Genomic DNA, 22906 nt, shown 5'->3' with positions numbered 1-22906 from the left:
TTCACACTGCTTGTATATGTTCTACCTTAGAAATGGAGAAATGGCACAATATATTTGATTCCTTTTCACTCCCTCATAACCGAGGCTTATTTACCTCCTGATTATCTCTCGAATTGGTCCCCCTAGATCCATTTCCACAGTCATTAATCTAGTTCAGGCTATAACCATCTCCTGCCAGAAGATTTGTAACAACTTACTAAGGAGCCTATCTGCACTAACATGTCCCCTACCAGTTCATTCTCCATTCAGCAGCCAAACCAATCTGATTACACTCTGCTTAAAATCTTCAACGGCTTTCCATCAGCCTTTAAGAAAAATGCTCTGGGCTTTGCTGCTGCTTCTGACTCCATGGTGCTACCACACTTGCTCTTCAGACATCCTAATGGAATATACATAATTCTGGCTTTTCAGTTTCCCATCCATCTTTGCACTAAAGTAGATACAACCAGGATGGGTCTTTTAAAGGAAAATGTTGGTATTGCCCACAGGTACTCTCTGATAGGGTGGTTTAGTTATTCATTTAGACACTAGGCTTACATTTTTAAATAAAAACACATAGACCCTTTCCTCCGCAAGCCTCACTGTGAAACAGCTTAGCCTTTGTTTCAGACACATTTTGGGGTAACAGTTTAAGAGCTTCCTGGACTTCCTTATGGTGTTCATAGATTCTATGATATAGATGAGCAGAGTACCCCAAAGGAATACATTAGTTATTCAAGGGCACACAATGAATTAGTAATAGAGAGAGTGCATAAAAAAGGTCATTCATCACACACCAATGTTTTTGTCCATTATTTTCATTTTGATTTTGGCTGGAACAGAGTATGTGCTCAAGAACTGTCATTGCAAAGGATAGAAAGGGAAGAATCAAAGATTATTACAAGGTATGTAGGTTTTTCTCTACAATGAAATCAACCTGGTTGTAGAGTAATCTATAATTTTTGCTTTCAGAAAGCAAAGTACAGTATAAACTGGGAAGAGAGAGTGGAGGAAAAAGATTTGAGTAAGAAATATCCCTGAGAAGGTCATTACACTAGAGAGAATTTTGGTAAAATGTAAATATGTTCAATACTAAGATATTCATTTCTTCCTTTATAAACCAAGACTTTATATTTAATGCACTATTTTTATATGGTGTCTTTAAAAATGGTGGCTTGGTATTTTAAAAACAGATCAAAATATGAACTATATAATTAAAATAGAATCAGATTTATGCTATTATAATAATCTAAGCAAATGTAGATAATAGACAACTATTAGTCTTACCAAGAACATACATCAAAGAACAGATAAGTGTGGCTAATAAAGCAAGGACTCTAAAAATGTAAAGAAAGCATCTTTACCTGGCTGGTGTGGCTCAGTGGTTTAGTGTCAACCCATGCACCAATGTACCAAGAGGTCACCAGTTAGATTCCTGGTCAGGGCACATGCCCAGGTTTTGGGCCCGATCCCCAGTGGGGGCATGTAGGAGGCTACCAGTCGATGTTCTCTCTCCTTGATGTTTCTGTCTCTCTCTGTCTCCCTTCTCTCTCTCTAAAATCAATCAATAAATAAAAAAAATTTTAAAAGCATCTTTAAAATATGGAATAAAGGTTGTATACCTTATTAGTAGCCTGCTCAGAAGCTCCAACAGGAAAGAGTATTTTTAATCCAATGAATTGGAAATGAGCTCTTATACTTGGCTCAGTGAGTAGTAATATATAAATACAAAAGTTCAGCTGAATCACTTCCAGAAGGTATTCTTGGTATCCTTCCAAATTAGAGTGGAAGAAAGTATTATGTGGATAAAACTGAATATTTCAGATAAGATGCAACCTCTATATTTTGACTTGCTATTTTAATAAGCTTCATGGACAATGGCCCAAACCTGGTTAATCCTATTGGAACATTTTAATACATTGACATTTCACAACCATTTTCATAAAAGTGAAATTAACCTTATAGAACAATTCTTACAGATATTTTAAACAACTCTTCTTCTTTTTTTTAAAGCACTAATGATATAAATAAATAAATAAATAAATAAATAAATAAATTAATTAATTAATAAATAAATTAATAAATAAATAATCCCATGGCAATTGCTTACAAATTGCTGGCATGGAAATCGGTGTGAAAACAAACAACGGTGGTGCAGCAGGAGAACTGCCGTAATGCGGGTGAGTGCCGAGCACAACGAAGGCGGAAGAGGGCTCCTGCAGGTTGCCAGGCTTCACAGAGAAAATGAAATCTGATTGATAAGCAGACTTTTCTAAGAGAAGTGAGGAAGGAAGTTGAAGGCAAAGAGCATGGGCATTTTGGGAAGCCGTTTGAGAAGGAAGTGTGAGAAGAGAGAAGGGTGGGTACAAGATGAGGCTGGGGAGCTATGTAAGCAAGGATCTGAGCATCAAAACTTGACAGATCATGATAGTATTTTGCTTCATATTCTGGAGTTGAAATGAAAACCCCTAAAGAATTTTGATCAGAGAAATAACAGTGATTGAGTCCTTTCTGCATGCCAAGATCATTTCAACATTATTTCATGCCAGGCCCATAACCAATCTTACAATGTAGAGGTTGTTATCACATCCATCTGTAGATGAGGAAATCCAGGGGCAGAAAGGTGAAGAAACAAAAAGGTACAGAACCAAGTGTCAATACAGCAATTTGAGAGCAGAGGGGGCTCTCTTAAACCTTGTCCTGCTTTTACCTTTGATAGAAATGTTATATGGACTGGAGAGAGAGAGCGGAGGAACAGGAGACTGGAGTCACGGAGATCCCCAAGGAGGCACAGAAACAAGGCCAGGCACTAGGAATACTTACTGTGGAAAATGGGTGGGCTTGGATTGATTAGCAGCCAGCGATAAACAGCGAGGGAGGAAATGATGACAGTGTTCAGGTTTCTGACTTGGCAACTGCGTGAAGAGTGGTCCATTTTAGAGTAGTCACAGGGAGTGCAAGTAGGGAGCAGACGGAAGGAACGGTGGTGGCGGGCACGCACATTCTGTCGAGAGCATTTGCAGATGGAGGTCCCTGTGGCAATCCAGCGGGATGCCCGGAGCAGGCACTGGGTAAGGCCGGGAGCACGGAGGGCATGGTGTAGTAGTGAAGAGAACACTTAACATTAACTCCAGACCCCTGACCATGATCACAATTAATGATTTAAATTGGTGAAGCAGGAAGAGGGGACCACTGTTATTAACTCTGCTTTAACTGTGGGCAGAACACTTCATGTCTTTGGGTCTTAGAATCTTTATCTGCAAAACAAGGGGAGTAGAACACATATTTGAAAGGTTCTTCTGGGGGTTCTCTTTATATTTAGTTAAGAATTATGTATGGACTATTACATAAATACTATCAGCAGGTAATCTGGGAGTTTATCTAATTGACCACAAGAGGGAGAACCTAATTGCACATTAAGTCATTTATGACAATGTAAAATAATTGCAAAGTACTTGCTGCATGAAGCTGGTGATAAGCTGTCTCACTTCTCCTTCCTTGTGGAAGTTGAGGGAATTTGACAGCCAGAGACAGTTTTAACTGAATTGAAATGTGGTTTTTGTGTTGCTCAAGTTATAATAATGTCACTAAATGTAAAACTCTATTTGTGTTCACCAATAAATCTCTATCAATGCATTCAGATGCTTCTTTAATTAAAGTGAAGACAGTAGAATTAAAAAATTTACCCTGGGAAGGTTTTTCCCTCCAAATAACATTATTTTAGTTATCTTTCAGGAAAACTATAACTTTCCTGAAAGTCTTTGGTTACTCTGAAGCATAAAGTCATCAATATTTCAGTCTATTGTATAGATCTGCATATTAAAACAAAGGGATTTGAAGAATGCTGGTCATACGTTTAAATGTTACATGTTCATTAAATATGAGTTTATTGTTACATAAATGTTTAATATTATATATTTAGACTTTAAAAACTCATTTTCTGTTTGGGTTAACTTTTGTACTCTGGTTTCATGTAAAGTTTTATTGTAAGGAAACTGTAACTCTCATTTATAATTTGAGAATTAATTACCTTATGAATCTTTCTAAGGTTTAATGAGTTACATTTTTTGACTTGATCAAATTAACTTGTATTTGTAGGGTATGAATATAACATTTCTGCATTTTATGCCATATTTCCAAACATATACAAGCTAATGAGTGTTGTTCTCTTTAAAGACATAATATTAGTGAGCTATTTCAGAATTTCAATAATGCATCTGTTTACTGGTAGCATATTTGAGTGTTCCCATAGAGACAGTATTACACTCTTCTAATATGTTCAGTGACAGCAGACCTTTCTTCGAGAGTGAGGGCAATATTTAAAAACAAGCATATCTATGAACAAAGGTTAAAAATTAAGTCATGAATCAAGTTGGAGTATACATTTTTAGGGGATCAAAAAACTAGATTTCACTAAAATATTTAAGCTCCCTTTGATTTATAAACCTCTTTAATTTATCTGCCATAAAAAGTAACAAAATGTTTTCAGCAATGATATCACTGAAACAAGTATAAACCTTCCTAAGGTGACTACTAGGAAGGGTAACTTTCATTTGAATAAATTAATTCTAGTGTGGTCACTAAAATAAATAAATAATTATACAAGTAGCTTAACTTATAGTCACTTTTTGTTTATTTTCCAGTTATTTTCATAGTTGACACTTCATAAATTCTTTAAATGAATGTGAAATAACAGTGTACCAAATCAGTAATGTTATTTACATATTTTGTATGCCCTCTTCTAAATGACTCAGGTTTCTACTGATTTTTTCTTTGGGTTAATGAATTAATTTTCTATCAATATTTCTCACACCATATAGTATTATAGACCAATAAAAGATCTATGCTAGGCAGTGTGGACGATACAGATTTTACTGTTGCTTGCGTACTCAGTGACTAGCACGGTACTTGGCCCCCAAATATTTACTGGTATATAGTTAGTAAATACTAGTTTCACAGATGAGTGAATAAATGATATAAAATTACCTACATAATTATTATATATAATAGAAATTATATACATAAAATTAAATTTTATGTATATTACTCCTGTTACTTATGTATACAGTATTATTCCTGTTGCATATATATTATTGGCCCAGACTACCCAAGACTTGGTGGCTTAAATCAATAACAGTCACTAAAGTTGTTCCTAAATTTGCAATTTGAACAGGGCTCAGTGGGATAAGCTTCTCTACTTGACTACTTTATGCAATGTCAGCTGGTCTGGCTTGAAATCCAGGTTAACTGGGAGGCTGGAGTTTGGAATCACCTGAACATTCATTCATTCACATGTGTAGTGGTGCTACTGGCTGTTTGCTGGGACCTCAGCTGGGGATGACATCTAGAAAACTGCGTGGATTGCTGACAGCATATTGTTTTTGTTCCAAGAGCTAGCATTCAAGTAATCTAGGCAAAGTGCATGATATTTTATGACCTAATCTTGGAGGTCAGATGGGATTATTTCTGTTGTACTCTCTTGACAAGGCAGTTGCAAAGGTCGGTCTGATTTCAAAGGCACAGGAAGTAGAAGCCACCATGAAATGGGAAGAATGTTAAGGTCACACTGGCAGAAGAGCATGTAGAGTGGGATATATTACAGTGTCCGCTCTGGAAAATATAATCTGCCATATCTTATATGTATAAATACATAATTTTATTTATAAACTGTACTTCTATTTACTAACTTTGGGAAAGTACTGTTCCCAAACAGAATTTACCTGCTAAAGGGATTCTATCTGATCCATTTATTGTTTATTTTCTCCTTACTGTTTCTGCTCATTCTCTCTTCTCTTAAATATGGTCCTCTGTCCTCCCAAACCTTTCCTAACATCCATTCAAAGTCTAGCCCAAGGCTTACTTCTATATTAAGGGTTTTCCTCCCTCCCTCCCTCCCTCCCTCCCTCCCTCCCTCCCTCCCTCCCTCCTTCCTTCCTTCCTTCCTTCCTTCCTTCCTTCCTTCCTTCCTTCCTTCCTTCCTTCCTTCCTTCCTTCCTTCCTCTCTCCCTCCCTTCTTTTCTCTCTTTCTCCCTCTTCCCCCTCTCCCACCTCTCTTTCATCTGGGGAGCATTTATTCTTATCTCTGCTCATTTTGTCACTAACCATTTACTATGGATAAATACCTTTTTTTTTAACAGTTCAAAGAGCAAATAACACATTGCTGACTAATAGGTGTTTCATGTTCACTAACTTCATAAAATGTTTGTAAATTATATACTCTTTCTCAACCAAAAAAATTACTTCTAATTTTATCTAAAATATACTCTTTGTATCACTAAATTTAAATGAACAAAACTTCAAGTTCAGCTAAAAGTGAAAAATGCCATTCTGTATCTATATCTATATTATAACATTTAAAAATAGAAATGGCCTTTCCTGAAATTTAACTCTGAAAGAAATGAATGATGACAACTTATCTGCATGTGACAAATTTGAGGTACATATTGAGATTATATTTCCCCCAAACAGACTGTAAATCAAATAATTAAAAAACTGAAACTAAAATAACAGTATTTTCTCCTCTAAATCCATAATGTTTCATAAGAAATTGAGGTAATTTTGCATAAGTATCATTGAAGTAGTAAAATTTTATTTAGTTCTTAAAACAAACTACAAAACCTTAAGCAATGCAAAAAGCATTAATCTGGGGAGGAGGTTGGTAATGGAAGGGAGAAACCAACTTGAAATTGCATAGAATTAATTGCATTATAGGAATTAACTGAAAAAAAAAAGAAACAATTTGTTTATCTTGTGAGGAATCATTTAGAAATGCTTTACGAGTGAACAGGAATCATGTCTTCTGTGCACCATTTCCCTAGCACCTGGCAAATGTGTCCCATGAAAGGCGCTCAATAGAAGATTTTGCAGAAAGAATACAATGCCTTCTGACCACATATTTTCTGTTCATTTAAAAAATCCATTGTGTTCTTTGGCTTTTAATGGTCGCGATATTCTTGATCTTATAGTCCAGAATATGTGAGCTTTGGGACTATTTTCAAAGTTTAGGTTTTGTTTTCTGAATTCAGGAATCACGTGGAGATTACTACTTCATTTGTGCGCTTCAAGTCTTTCCTACATACTGCTACCATAATAGTGATCATATATCATATGATGTCATACCATGTCATATCATATCTATTTACTTTGACAAATATTTTCCTCACAGCTTTGACTGCAAGCAACTCAAGGTGGTACTTTTGCCCTACATTCTATACTCCTAGAACAAGACAGTCTTTCCTAAAATTTGATTCTGTGTGGTGGCAGCTGCTCATTGACTGTTTAGAGGATGAATGAAAATCTGAATCAAGTGTTTGCCCTTTTCATTTATAGTTTTCTTTATTAAATTATGTCATCTCATCAAAATAATGTTAACATTTGAGAACTTATTAAACCACTTTGCCTATTCAAATAATATTTGAACTTAATATTAGAATAGATACATTTTCCAGTTTAGCTCAACATCTTCTCTGTAAAAATTAGCATGTTACCTCTGTGTATATTGTGGTGTTCTGTTTCTTTTTTAAAGAGACAACTAACTTTACAAATATTTTCCATTTATTTAAGTACCATAAATTCCTTAGGAGATTTGACCACACCTATCATATTATCTCTTTCAATCCTAGAATTGGGAAGGAGCAGGCCATACCACATCAGAATCCAAAGTGACATGCATGGGTTTATTGTAAATGTTTAGGAAAGTTTCTGGGTCTATGAATTCCTCAGAGTTGTGCAAGTACCTTATTATTTCTTCTGGGAGGAGCAATTCGGGTACAGCTTGGTGCAAGTTATCACCTGGCCCTTTACTGCCCACTTTCACAGTCTTAAAAAAGTAGAGTGCTAGTTTATGAATTTGGGTGAGAAACTCTGTGATGACCTCCTCCAGGGACTCGGACTGTGTCACATCTTCAAGATATATGACTGGCACTTTTATTACCGAAACATACCATTGCATGAAGACCCTTGTTGGGATGTTATGGGACACGACTATAATTTTCATTCCTTGGATAAAAAATTCCTCTTTGTTCTTATCATGGTTAACATAATCTAAAAGAATTCTGTAAAGAGTACCACTGGAGGACTCAAGGATATGCAGAATGAAAGTATGATATATGAGCAATAATCCTGTCACTGCCTCTTTCAAGTGATGCTTCATAATCGACTGAAACACTTGTTCATAGTACTCAGTAATATCTTTTTTTTCTGTTCCAGCTGTTGTCTTGGCCACTAGAAATATCCGATCAAGAAGGAACTTATTGATCTGGAGTCGTTGCTTCTCTTCCTGAAAATGAAAGTAGTTGCTTCGTGGAACTGGTGGCGGTAGAAGAGGTTCCAGTGGAAAAGGCTTTTTGCTGACCTTTCGGGGATGCACTGAGAGGGACATGAGTCCTAATTATTCTTCTAAATGATTCCAGTTGGTGGCTTATAGCAATATTTACACCATCAGGATACTGCTTCAGTGATGAACTCTTATTTTTATTTATTCTGACAAAAATAAAAAGAGTTTACTCAGTGTGTCAAATATGACTGAACAGCAAAATCCTTTCCTAGTGTTATCAACAAACGATGCCCTGGAAATGAAAGAGAATGTTAAAACAAGACTCAAATTCTAGAGATTTTTTTTTTTTTTTTACAGTTAAATAACTAACACTTGAATCCTAGGAAAAAACTCTGCAATGAACTGGGGAGTGGGGAGAAGAGAGAACTTGATCTACAGAAGTTCATTGTTTTTGTTTGCATTATTTTCCCCTTCAATTTATAGTTCATTTTTTCTTAACCCCCATCCTTGAATCTCACACACACACACACACAGAGACTGATATATATATATCTCAGAGAGAGAGAGCGAGAGAACGAGCAAATATCCACTGACAGTCACTAACAGTAGCATTGACATCACATTAAAACATCTTTTCATTTATGTAATAGTAATTACAGTTTGTCTTTGATTTGTCATTCTTTTTTAAAAAAATGATATTTTTATGATCATTTTCTAATTTCTTTTATAATACTGGTCAATAATTTTTTTTTTAATTCGAGGATTTCTTCGGTCCTAATTGTCTTATTTAACTCTTATTCGTACACTGAGAGTTCATAATGTTGATTGGATAATAGCAGTAAACCTTGGAAGTAACTAGTTTTGATTCTTTGTTTATTGTTCTATCAACAAACCTCAGAAATGGTTCTGCATTTTCTTTTCCTTTCTCTTTTTCTTTTTTGCTGTTGGTGATCAAATAAAAAGTTTCTTTACTTTTACTCTTACAAACCTTTTCTTCTCTCCAGGTCAACTTAATATTTGTCGTTCTTCAAGTGCTTTTCTTTCACTTGTCCACGAGGCCCTGCCTGTCCTCCATCCCTCTTCCAGCTGCCTGTGTGTTCTGGGTGCTCTCAGCTCTCCTGTGTTCTATTCCAACTTCCATAGTGACCCAGTGGATCAGAATGTCAGTTGTGTTAAAGGGCCAGAGGATTCTGGCAACTTCCATTTCTCAATTTAATAAGGCTTTCTTAACAGACCCCTCAATATCCCAGTAGAGGCAATGAGGGCTTCATTTCGAGAGTGACTAATTTTTAGATAGGTGCCTTTGTAAGTAAGATAGACGGGGGACCTGGGCATCTTCCCAGACATATTCTTTTTGTCCACAATTTAGAGGAGAGAAAACTAGAGTTATCGCCTTGAGCACAATTCAAACATGCTCTCAGTAACACCCTTACTCTGTCTACCTAAGGTAAAGAGATATTAATTAACTAATTAAAGATTACTCTTAGAACACATATCAAATTTTGTGTAATGGTGACTCTGTTACAAGCATACCTTGGAGATATTGCAGGTTTTGTTCCAGGCCACCACAATAAAGTGAGTATTACATTAAAGTGAGTACAACTATTTTGGTTTCCCAGTGCATATAAAAGTTATGTTTACACTATACTGTATTCTATTAAGTATGCAATAGAATATGTCAAAACATGTGCATAACTTTATTAAAAACACTTAATTGCTAAAAATAGCTAACGATCATCTGACCCTTTAGCTAGTCATAACTTTTTAGCTGGAGTCTCACCTCATTGTTGACGGCTGCTGACCACTGTGGTGGTGGCTAAAGGTTGGGGTGACTGGTAATTTCTTGAAACAATACAATAATGACATTTGCTTTATCAATTGACTCTTTCTTTCATGAATGATTTCTCTCTATAGCATGCAATGCTGTTAGCATTTTACCCACAATAGAACTTCTTTCATTATTGGAATCAATCCTCTCAAACCCTGCAAAAGCTTTCAACTGGGTTTGTGTAATATTCTCAATCCTTTGTTATTATTTCAACAATCTTCAGAGCATTTTAACAAGGAGTAGATTCCATCTCAAGAAACCACTTTCTTTGCTTATGCATAAGAAACAATTTACTGTTCACGTTTTATCATGAGAGTGCAGTAATTCAATCACATTTTCAGGCTCCATTTGTAATTCTAGTTCTCTCACCATTTCAGCCACATCTTCCTCCACCAAAAGCTTACATCCCCTAAAGTTATCTATGAGGGTTGGAATCAGCATCTTTCAAACTACTGCTAATGTTGGTGCTTTGACCTCTTCCCATGAATCACAAGTATTCTTAATGGTATCTAGAACTGTGAATCCTTTCTAGAAGGTTTTTAATCAACTCTGCCCATATCCATGAGACGAATCATGGCAGCTATAGCCCTATGCAATGTATTTCTTAAATAATAAGACTTGAATATTAGAATTACTCCTTGATCTATGGACTGCAGAATGGAGGTGTGTTAGCAGGCATAAAAACAACATTAATTCACTAAACTTTTTTTTTTTATCCTCACCCGAGGATATTTTTCCATTTTTTGTACAGATAGAATGGGAGGGAGGGAGAGGAAGGGAGAGAGAGAGAAACATCGACGTGAAGGGACACATCGAGTGGCCGCCACCAGCACGACCAACCAAGGCTGGGGACAAACTGCAATCGAAGTACGTGCCCTTAGTGGGAACCGAACCCAGGTCTCTCTGGACCGCAGGCCGATGCTCTAACCGCTGAGCCAAACTGGCCAGGGCTCACTATACATTTTTATCAGAGCTTTTGGAGGGCCAGGCACATCATCAGTGAGCAGTATTATTTTGAAAGGAAACTCTTTTTCTGAGTAGTAGGTCTCAACAGTGGGCTTAAAATATATAACAGACTATATAGTAAACAGGCTTTGTTCTGTTTATAGAGCACAGGGAGAGTAGATTGAGCATTTCTTAAGAGCCTTGGGATTTTCAGAATGATCTAAATGAGCATTAGCTTTTGGTGTGGCTCAGTGGTTGAGTGTCAACCCATGCACCCAGAGGTTGCTGGTTTGATTCCTGGTTAGGGCACATGTCCAGGTTGTGGACCAAATCCTCAGTGGGGGGGCATGCAGGAGGTAGCCAATCGATGTTCTCGCTCATGAATGTTTCCATTTCTCTCTCCCCTTCCCTTCTTCTCTCTCTAAAATCAATAAAGAAAAATAAATAAGTAAATAAACATTGGCTTCAACTTAAAGTCACCAGCTGCATTAACCTCTAACAAGAAGATCAGCTTGTCCTTTGAAGTTTTGAAGCCAGGCATTAACCTCTTTTCTCTAACTCTGAAAGTATTGTATGGCATCTTCTTACAATGTAAGGTTTCATTTACACTGAAAATCTGTAGTTTAGTGTAGCCACTTTAATTAGTGATCTTTGCTAGATTTTCTGGATAACTTGCTGTTTCACCTTGCACTTTTATGTTACATAGATGGCTTCTTTCCTTAAATCTCATGAATTTTCCTTGAATCTCAGACTTTTGTTCTGCAGCTTCCTTACCTCTCTCAACCTTCATAAAATTGAAGAGTTAAGGCCTTTCTCTGGATTAGTCTCTGGTTTTAAGAGAATGTTGTGGTTTGTGTGATCTTGTACCCAGACTACTAAAACTTTTTATCAGCAGTGGGCTCTTATTTGTGTGTTCACTGGGGTATCACTTTTAATTTCCTTCAAGAACTTTTCCTTTGCAGTCACAGCTGGGCTAAGGTGTTTGGTGCAAGTGGCCTAACTTTTAGCCTATCTGGGCTTTCAGTATGCCTTCCTCACTACACTTAATCATATCGACCTTAGGGATATTAATTGGCCCAATCACAACATTGTTGTGTCTCAGGGAATAAGAAGGCCAGAGGAGAGGTAGAAAGACAGGGAAACAGCTGGTCAGTGGAGCAGTCAGAACACACAAAGCATTTGTTGATTACGTTTGCTGTCTTATATGTGTGTGATTCACGGCACCCCCCAAACAATAGTAACACCAAAGATCACTGATCACCTATCACCACAGCAAATAAAATAAGAATGAAAAACTTTTAAATATTGTGAGAACTACCAAACTGTGACAGAGACATGAAGCGAGCCACTGTAAAAAGGAACTTAATTGTGATTTTTCTCCCCGTGTGGTTTTTGTTTCACTTTTCTTTTATATCTTGATTCCTCCAATATAAATGTAATAGAAAAATGATATTCTTTCATCATTGTAATTTCCATATAAACCATGCAAAATATCACTAAGCCATCCCTTTTAAAAGAGTGATAATCTTGCCCGGCTGGTGTGGCTCAGTGGTTGAGCATTGACCCATGCACCAAGAGGTTTCCAGTTCAATTCTCGGTCAGGGCACATGCCCAGGTGGTGGGCCAAATCCCCAGTGAGGGGGCATGCAGGAGGCAGCCAATCAATGTTCTTTCTCATCAATGTTTCCATCTCTCACACCCTTCTCCCTTCCTCTCTCTCTAAAATCAATAAAGAAAAATAAATAAATAAAAGAGTGATAATCTTGCCCTGGCTGGCTGGCTTAGTTGGTTGGAGTATCATCCCATACACCAAAAAGTGGCAGGTGCCATTACTAGTCATGGCACTTACTTAGGTTACAGGTTCGATTGCCGGTTGGGGCACATACAGGAGGCAACTAATCTCTCTTTCTCTCTTTCTCTTCCTCTCTCTCTAAAAATCTATAAAAACATATCCTTGGGTGAGGATTTTTAAAAAGTGATAATCTCTTAATTGATGTTGACTTAAAATATATGAAATTGTCATTTCTATAACTTAAAAACTCTCTGATATTGACAGTTTTGTGTGATTTCACCTAATATATTTAGAAACAGTAGTTCTTACCCCAATAGATAATAGTTTTACCTTCTTTTTCCCAATGTATTTTTCCATTATTTCAATGCATTGCTTGGTTGCTTGTTCCAAATTTTACTTCCATTGTCACATAGCTATCTAAAACATTTAAGGGCATCTTATTTTGTTTCTTTGACTTTCATGAACCATACTCTTACATGTCCAGAGTACAGTTTTGAGCAGATAGGAATAGAATCAGCACATAGTTTGATTGACTAGTGTATGTAATTAATTTTAATTGTATACTGCCTTTCAATGGATGCTCAGCATTTGAGTTCCCAGATGCCCTAGTCCTTGTGTTTTATCTATTAAGGGCCGGTTATTTCCCCTTAAGTGGTGACTCAAACAGAACTCTTCTATCTAGCCACTGGGTTAGATAGAAGACATCACTGTTTCTCCTCCCAGACTAATCTGTTTAGAGTAGATATCTATGTTCAAACAACTGACAAGTGGCAGGACCTGAATTAAAACTTATTATGCTGAGGAGTCCTTTCACATTTATTCTACTTATCTATCCTTGTTATCCACTTGTCTCACATAAACACACAGCATATATTTGTAACTCATGTCAAGCAGTGCACCTTAATATTTTCTATAGACTTTACACTCTGGTTTGGAACCAAATGTTTCTGAAAAAACAAACTCTCGTCCTTTTGTCTTTGTAAGGCAGATAAAAAAAAGATTAAAACGATTAAACACCATTAGTTGATTATTTACCATGTGCCATGTACTAGATTTTTACTTATTTTAAATTAATTTAATCTTCACAACAATCCTATATGGTAGATAAAAATTTGCTTACGATTTGTAGACCAGGGAACTGAAGCATAGGGTATTGAAATACCTTGCATACGTCAAACGTCCTCTCAATAACGTCTCTACTCTTTCCACCTAGGGTAAAGAGAAGAGAAATTACTCCTTCTCTCTATCCATTGTCACAGGGTCATCCTTTGCTCTTCTATGACATGACAGTTCCTTTGGAAATGGAGGGTAGTGCATGGTTGGAATAAAGTAATTTGAAAGGAAAACTCCTACATTTTATCTGTGATTTAACAAAATTGATATGCTGTCTTTAGCTTTTCATTCATCCCAGGTGTACCTACACCTTTGATGGCACTGTACGAAACATAAACATGGGAAAAACCTGCTTCCTGATCCTGGGAGTTCAGAGTCTGGTGAGGGGTGATCCGATGTTCATGAATCACTACAGCACCAGGAGAAATAGAATAAATACCATGTGAATGATGTTCAGTCTTGTGGGAACACCAAGATTTCTTGGAAAGCTTAATGAAAGAGTTATTTGGGCATGGCCTTCAGGGAATGGAGTTGGGGAGTGGCTTTGTGAATGTTTCTTGGATTTATTTCTTTAATGTGAAGACATGCATTAACTAAATTTGATTTCTGGAACCTGGAATAACAGGTCTCTCTTTGACCTTTCACTTGTACTGATGTAGTACTAGAGAAACAGAGAAAACTCTACATCATTTTCACTAACTTTTTATGCATTTTGACATATCTAAATAATTAGTGTAAGAGAATTCAAGGTCTAAATAAGTTCCTAACATCTAGGAGCACATACCTAAACTGTTAAATAAAAGATACTTGATTTAGCAGAGCAAACCAGAATGAGATTAGTTACTAAATCACTAGATATTTGAAAATTTCTAAAAAAGAAAACCTAGCTTATTTCTCCAGCATTGCTTCTTTGCCCAAAACATTATGGAGCAGTATTTGGTAATTATTTATCAAGGAGAGCACAGGCTAGGATTACTTTGTTATTCATTTCAAACATTTAACATACGTCTGCTATTTGTTAAAAAACAAGCCAACAACAAAAAAAGTGCCAGATACTTTGGAGATATTCTTGTGAAACAGATATTGTATCTGCATATGAAATACTCAATTCTATTAGTGAAGCTTAAAGTCTTCACAATTACAGGGGCGGGAGAGAAGAAATTCTATAATAAAAACAATGAACAGTGAAAACACAAAATGCTGGAACGATTAAACTTGGAAGAACCAGCAATTTAAGCTGGACATAAAAAAAGTGTGATGTGGGGCACTGGGGATGGGGGGGGTACAGAGAAGGAGTCAGAGAAGGTGTGGAGCAAACTGCAAGTTCAAGCGTAAAGGCAGAGAGCCTGCGTTAAGAACTGGGGAAAGAGGCACTTCATTAAGAAAATGGCAATAACATGTTTTGCTCCAGTGATGTTTTCAAACCAGAGAATCTGCAGGGTTGTTAAAATGCAGACTCCTGGTCTCTAGCCCTAAAGGGTCTGAGTTAGTTACCTCAAAGTGAGTTCCTTAAAACGAGGTCCAAGTATTTGCGTTTTTGGCCAGTGTTCTCCCAGCGTCTCTACATTTCACTTTAAAGAAGAATGGGCAGGCTTGTCTATTAGCATCACCTGGTGGGGAATTAAACTAAAAGCCAGCTCCTGGTTCTTATTCAATTAGTGTGGACGGGAACTCTGACATCTATCTCTGAAAGCCTCTCCAGGTGACTCTAAGTGTAGCTGGGAGCAGAACTGGCGGCGGCTTGTGGGTGGGCAGAGGGGAGGCGTGGACAAAGAGAAGAAGGGAGCTGCAGTGTGTGGAAGAAGCGGATGCTCTGCTCAGAGGTTGGAATTTTGCTTTCTGGCTGGTAGGGAATCACTGGGGTTTTTTGAGTGCGTGTAACGTGTTTGAGAAAGTTGCCTGTGACGTGCAGGGGAATGGGGCATTGGAACTGCTGGACGCAGCCTGAGCACTTTAAGGGTCCTGCAGCCGACACTGAGTGCTCTTATCTTTCCCAGTCCAAGAGTCCGTTGGTTTGACTTTTCTGGCCAGCCATTTACAGCATGAATCATGAGCTTAAAAATTTCATACTCTTTGCCTAGTCAATGCATCTTCCAGGTATATGTCACATAAAATTACTGACATTTTTATGTAAAGATGATTATTATAGGAATGATAAGAAAGAACTTTGAAAAATTGAATGGCTATATTAATTATGGAATAATGTGGTGCCCTGAAACCATTTTTGAAGACTATTTTACATGCACACAAAAACAATTCTCTAAAATAAATAGTATAACACAAAGATTATATATGAAGCGTGTGATGCCAGTTTTATTTTTTAAAGTAGAAACCAGAGTAGAAAGACATCTGGCCAAATGTTAAAACTGGTGGTATTTGGTGGTAATATTTGTTTTACACTTTCCCAAATTTTTAAGCATGTACACATTATTGTTCTGTTAAAAAAACAAAAAAACAAATCAATAAGACTGTGGCAAGCATTTGGTACAAGTGTTGCTGTTTGTGAGTCTGGGATAGTTTAGCTTGAGTCTGCTGGTGGGCAGAACTTGTAAAATGGCAGATCCGGGATCAGGTTGAACAAGGAGGATAAACACTCAGGGAAATTTGGGCCTAGTGATTCAGAGTGAAGATAGAAATGCACAGAGGTGACAGACACAGTACAGGAACTACAGCACCAGGCGTTAGACCAGTGGAGTTGGATGGAACTTCGGTTCAGCAACCTTGGTCCTTGTGATCTGGCTAAGAAAGAATTCAGACTCAAGACTCAAACTGTGAGAGAAAGTTTATTTAGAAAGCCACAGAGGTGGGAGAAGTGAGCCATAGAAGAAATGGGCTCAGGGAACACGTGACAGAGGCAAAAGAAGGGTCCATGTAGCTTGAGAGAAAGGGAGAGGCAAGGAAAACTGGCCTGGGGAAGTGGGGGGGGGGGGAGGCACAGGTATGCTCCATGGAGAGGGCTTTCCTGGGTCTTCCATCCTGAGGGATTTTATTCCTTCTCTAAAGGTGGGATTGTATGGGAGGACCCAGGGGAAGATCTCAGTAGACTATTCATCAGCTTTTCCAGGTGCAGTCTCTGCTGATTGGTGGGCACTAGGGAAGGGAGTCATCAGTCATTGCATCTGGTCCTGATATTAGCCATGATGGCGCTCCAGCTGGTTTTGCTGTTTTTCTAGGCCTGGAGCTGAAACACAACTAGGGCCTAAATGTCATCTCTAGTTTGACCAAAACTCTGTTTCTGTGGTCAACAGACCCGAGGCTTTGTTTCTAAGATTATTTGAGGTGGGTCAGAACCTCATTGTCTTGAGGGCTTAATGCTTAAGGGAGTGATCATGCAAGGGCTTGTACGGGATTTATATGAGACCATTATTCTTTGGACACCTTGTCTCTCCTCTAACAGGGTCTAAAACCACGTGACTAGTGGCATGCCAGGGGAGGAAAGGTCATAGGAGGGTCTGAACATCATGACCAGAGATATGCTGGGGGGTGGGTGGGAGGCCATCCTGGGGGTGAGGTCCTTGTTTTCCCAGTTTTGCTCATTTTAAGGTACCTGGGACACTCCGCCCTGGTGACATTTCATACCTAGTGTCATGACCAGGGGTTGCAGGGGAGGTTTCGGTGGTGAGATACCAGGGTAAAGAAAGCTCATGGAGCTGACATCAGGGGGAAGCAGCAGCAACTTTAGTCAATACCTTTAACGGCTTTTATAGACTCGTGCAATGAGACAGTCTACACAAGGCATCTGCTGTGTAATGCTTATGCTCAGCCAGTTCCGGGGTCGTGTCCTAAACCACGGCCTCTATCAACAACAGGTCTAGTTCCCAGGTCCTAACACCTGGCCTATTGTTTCTACTCTGCTCATGACTGTCTAACTGCCTACCACAGAACTTCAGTCCAGAGAAACCTTGCTCAAAGTGAGATCTTTGTATGATCAGCCTAATGGATACAACCAAGAGAAAGGTGAGTCCTTTAAGATTTTAGCCCAGTGCAGAGTCTGAACTAAGGTATTCACTAACACAGAGGAAGATATGCAAGTTATCACTAAGTTAGACATGACTTGATCAACCTGATGTGGGAGGTGAGATATGCAAGGATTTAAAGATGACTTTATGGGCCCTGGCCAGTTTGGCTCAGTGGTTGGAGCGTCAGCCTGCAGACCAGAGAGTCTTGGGTTCGGTTCCCGCTAGGGACACGTACCAAAAAAAAAAAAAAAAAAAAAAAGATGACTTCCTGGGCTTGAATGTAAGTAACTGGGATGACAATTTTTTTTGTGGTGGTGTTTTTGTTGTTTTATACAGGTAAAGGATAGAGGAGAAAGCACAGATTTAGGAAGAAAAATTGTATGTATAAGGTTGAAGGGAGTTGCCATAGAAACATCCAGGTGTAAATGCAATCAGAGTCTGGAGATCTGGAGAAATCAGGATTATGATGCAAATTTGATAATCATCTGCGTTGAGGGAAAGGTTGAACCCATGGAAACAACTGTGACTGAGATAATGAAAGGAAAGAAGTATGTGGAGAAGAGTACCTCCATGTGGAACACCGACTTTTAAGAGTGGGTGAAAGGGTGCCAATGAAAGAGGCAACAAAACAGAAATAGATGGGAAGCTGAAGAAACCCAAGGCCATGAAGGTCAGTGTAGGAGTGGTTTATAAGTGGGTGACAATGGTAATATTCTAAACAGAGGTCAAAAAGTGTGAGGTATGGGGTGATCTTTTACTATTGGCAATTACAAGATTCCTGAAGACTGAAAAAGATAGATTCGGTAAAATGGTTAAGGGAAGCCAGGTTGCAGTCATCAAGTGAGTCAGGATAGAATAGTGGTCAAAGACTAGACCACTCCTCCAAACACTGGCAGTAAGAAGAATGAAAGCAATCAGAGTAGATTGCAGAGGAGGACTAGGGTAATTATGCTACAGTGATCCTAGGTTTCTATTGCAAATTAGCATACTGGATTTTGTTTTTGTATTTAATCGCCATTGTGTCCAGTCAGGAAGGTGACGTCTGAGAATAGAATGTTGTATTTTATACTCTGAAAATGTTTTAAGATGGTCAGCTCTATATAGAGATTCAGGAGACTTTCCAACACAAAACTCTGAATTATATTTATTTTTCCCCTCTTTTATTAGTGGATGTTATGCCAGGTGATATAAATACAACACATTTTAACTTAGTTTTTTTATGACTATAAAAATATTTTGATTAATAGCAAAGTTACTTTCCACATACAAGGATAATTATCATTGGAGTAAATTCTTTGTAATTTCAGTAAAAGTATCTACTCTGGTCCACATAAACACGTTACACTAAAACACGTCATCAGTAAAGTTACTATGTATTTTAGTGCTTGCTTTTGGTTTAACTTTTATCAGTGGAGTGGAGAAAATTAAACCATAGAAGTTTGGAGTTGGAAGGGAAGTTATCACCCCCGACATAACATATTCCTTTTACAGTTAAGGAAAACATGGCACAAAGAGATTAGTTGATATTACTTCCCTCACTTGCTTACCTCATAGCAGGGTTGAAAAAACATATATACATAAAATACTGAAATATTGAGATGATAGTTCTTATAAGAATGCTTTTCAGAAAATATGATCGATGTCATATTACTTACTCAGGAAGTAAAGTGGTGGCTAGAGCTATTCACAAATAGCTATAGGAATCTGAATTTTGTGATGCTCAACAGAGAACCATTAAATGTTTTACACAGAGAAATAATATGATGGGTGCCATGTTTAATGTTGTTAATAATTGTATTCTGGATGATTGGAAGGTACAGTGTTAGAGTCAGAAATGCCTAGTAGAATATTGTTGTATTCCATATATGTAATGAGATTTCTCTAGAATTTACAACTTTAAAAAGCATTTCTTTTTAAAGTAAAAGTAACGATAATGCAAGTCTGAGTAACTATACAATGTTTATTTCATATAACCAGAGCAGCAATATAGTAAAAACAAGATAGTAAAGATATTTTTAAAGACAGGCTGTGCCCTAAATATTTAAACAGATTTTTGTTAATTTATCCAACAAGGCTTTATTACCCTTAAACCTTTTCAGCCTACACTAAATTTCAAGCCCTTTGCCCATTCTAATTCAAGACAATGCCGTATTTCCTCAGAAACTACAGCCATTAACATTAGCAGTTCAGGATATTCCACAGCCTCACGGGATGCTAGATATCATTGTTTTAATACATGTCATTATAAGGTACAATCACTTTTTTGTGAACTGAGTCATAGATAATGGAAATATGCCAGCATAACTGCTTCATTCTGGAGGACAAATACCTGGGGTCTACAGTAACATCACAGTGGGGAGTGTAGGTACTGGTTTTCCATCATCAACTTTCAGTGCTGGCTTCTGCTAGAGACACGTGAATGCCTTCCTGGTCTGTGCCTCATCTGTCACTAGTTCCTTCTCTGCGACAGGCACCTCTCAGCTTGCGCATGTGCCACTGCTGATCTCATGGAAAAACCATTTCAATGTGGATACTTATTTCAGGAGAGTTCCTAGGCAGAGCTACTTTGGATGCTGCACCTTTGCACACTAAAATATGATAATCATTCTGTGTCTCTTTTAGCCTTAAGAGGTTCTAAGCATCACAGTTTGTAAGATATTGGCTCAACTAACTAGAAAGTCTTAACTACCCATCGATCTAGTTAGTAGAAGTAATTACGACTCTGTGTGAATATTTTGTATTCTTGTAACACTTTTCAGTGGGCTACATCCCTTCTACTATTTAGTTGTGATATACTAAAAAAAAAAAAATCAAAAATCCAACTATTAGTAATACAAGATGAATGAAAGCATAATTATAAAGACACAATTCTGAGAATCATACCAAGTTTTGGGGGCAAATATTAAGATTGTTTGGCTCGCTCACTCCTTAGGATTTTCAACTTTTTAGCAAAACAACTTGAGTATTTGATTACAGTTACGGTGATTAAATTTATTTTATATTATAATTTTTATTAAGGATTCTTGGCTCTGAGAGAGGCCATGCTTTTCTGTTATGGTTTGATGGGTAGAGTAACTTCTTTTTTTATAATAAAGGACTGAAAGTGAGTCTAACATTAATTTCATATTTTGAATTTTTTGGAATGTTTTTACAAGATAATGAAATAGTCTAGCTTAGTCACTGTATGATGGGTTAATCTCAAATCTACTTCCTAAAGTATTGCAGCTATCTACCATGGGCCCATAGTCAATGTTTATTGCGCACGCGCGCGCGCGTGTGTATGTGTGTCTAACTTTTCAATAAAAGGACAATACCACAGTAAAAAGAAAAGATACCTTAAACTTTGAGTCTTGACTTATGGCCTTGTTTTGGGATCCCATCTCATGGGGTTGGGAAAAGTGATGTGAATGAGTTTGCAGAAGTGGAGGCCAGTGGTGTGATTTGTGTTTGTAACTCGTCCTTAGTTGTTAGAAATTTGCCTCCAGTGATGTACTTGAGAACTAGGCTAGTCTTATATTTTTAGAAGGTCATTCTCTAAGACCGATATGTCATAAAAGGAGGATTCTTCTTGGTCATGTTTTTATTATATAGGAATTGAAGTGCAGCTGTTTTCTTTGTGAATTAAAAAACGAAAGAATCAATAAGTTTTTTGACTGATGACAGCTTTACACTTATAACCTATACTTTTAAAAAGCTTATGTTTAGAAAAATAAGAATCTTTTCAGAGAAAACAAAAGCACAGTCATACCCTGCAAAACTTTTAAAGAGTGATTATCAGGTTGTGATTGCTATTCTCCCTTTGTAACTTATTGTTTTCAGTGGCATAATCTTACTATAATATTTTTATAGTTAAGCCATTTCTTATACAATGAAATATAAAAGCAGGAAATAAAAGGAACAAAAAGTTTGTTATGAAAAGTCAAATTAGAGAAGAGATTTATATCGATAGATTGATGGTAAATTAAAATAACATTCAACCATACCCCACAGAGAGCTAGATTAAATTTTGAATGCTCTGTTACGTGAGTAGAAAAGAATGATCCTTCTGAATACTTTTATATGTCTGAGGGGAAAGAGTGTTGTTGAAGCAGTATCTGGGAAATGCATTCCTGTGTCTGAAGCCAGCACCTATTTATCTTAAATTAATCATTTTTTTCTGCTGGGCAGGTGATAAGCCTGGCGCTCCTTGCCAATGTCTTTTGATTCATGGCACAGATAAAACAGGGGCTCTCCTAGACTGGAGAGAGATATACAATATCAAATATCTCCAAGTGTAACTCTTCTGTAAGATTGCGGACTACTTTTTAGGATGTTCGGCCTTTTACAGGGATTGAGACTCAGTAAATAATTGCTTTAAAAATAAGTCTTTGGGTGCATTAAGTCTATTTTACCTTTCTGTGCTCAGGAAGGCATAAAGAGATATTCAAAATATAAGGCAGCGTTTTTTCTCCTCTATTCAATTCTCTAGCCAAAGGAGTTCCTAAGGGTGAAGTGGAAAAGTCACCACTAAGGTGCCAAGCTCTCTGAGTGTCCGGACCCTGCTGTCAGTCGGAGCCGTGGGGTGAAGGGTGACCTGGTGGCTCTGATGCAGCTAACCCCATGTGACACCACATCGCAGCCTGAGCGCTTGAGCTTGAACTTAAATACTCTCTCCCACCCTGGCTGGTTATCTCAGTGGTTAGATCCTCGGCCCCGCAGACCAGGGTCTCCGGTTTGATTCCAGTTAAGGGCATGTACCTTGATTGCAGTTAGGTCCCCAGCCCTTGTCTGGGCCCCGGGGGAGGCAGCCAGTGGGTGTGTCTCTCTTTCATTGATGTTTCTCTCTCTCTCCCTGCCCTCCCACTCTATTGGAAGATAGATGGGAAGGAAAAAATCTTCCTGTGAGGATTTTAAAAAACACTCTCCTACTTGAAAAGGTGAACTGCAGAAGTGGTCTGATTGCTTCAATAGTAAAGAAATTAAAATAAATTTTAGCCCTGACAGATTTGGCTCAGCGGTCAGAGCGTTGACCAGCA

At 37.7% G+C, this 22906-nt stretch overlaps 2 protein-coding genes across 2 annotated transcripts in view; one reads left to right on the top strand and one right to left on the bottom strand.

The window, feature by feature from the left end:
• ZNF804B (zinc finger protein 804B) overlaps window positions 1-22906 on the top strand; it is a 568493-nt gene that overhangs the window by 25154 nt on the left and 520433 nt on the right. The window lies entirely within an intron of this gene.
• Window positions 7598-8359, bottom strand: TEX47 (testis expressed 47). Its single transcript, XM_036247160.1, has one exon. It carries the CDS (start codon window positions 8357-8359, stop codon window positions 7598-7600), a length of 762 nt encoding a protein of 253 aa, XP_036103053.1.

Source organism: Molossus molossus, unplaced genomic scaffold, assembly GCF_014108415.1.
Source record: "Molossus molossus isolate mMolMol1 unplaced genomic scaffold, mMolMol1.p scaffold_m16_p_7, whole genome shotgun sequence".
In the NCBI taxonomy this organism is placed as follows: Eukaryota; Metazoa; Chordata; class Mammalia; order Chiroptera; family Molossidae; genus Molossus; species Molossus molossus.
This window is presented reverse-complemented; position numbering and strand designations above follow the sequence as displayed.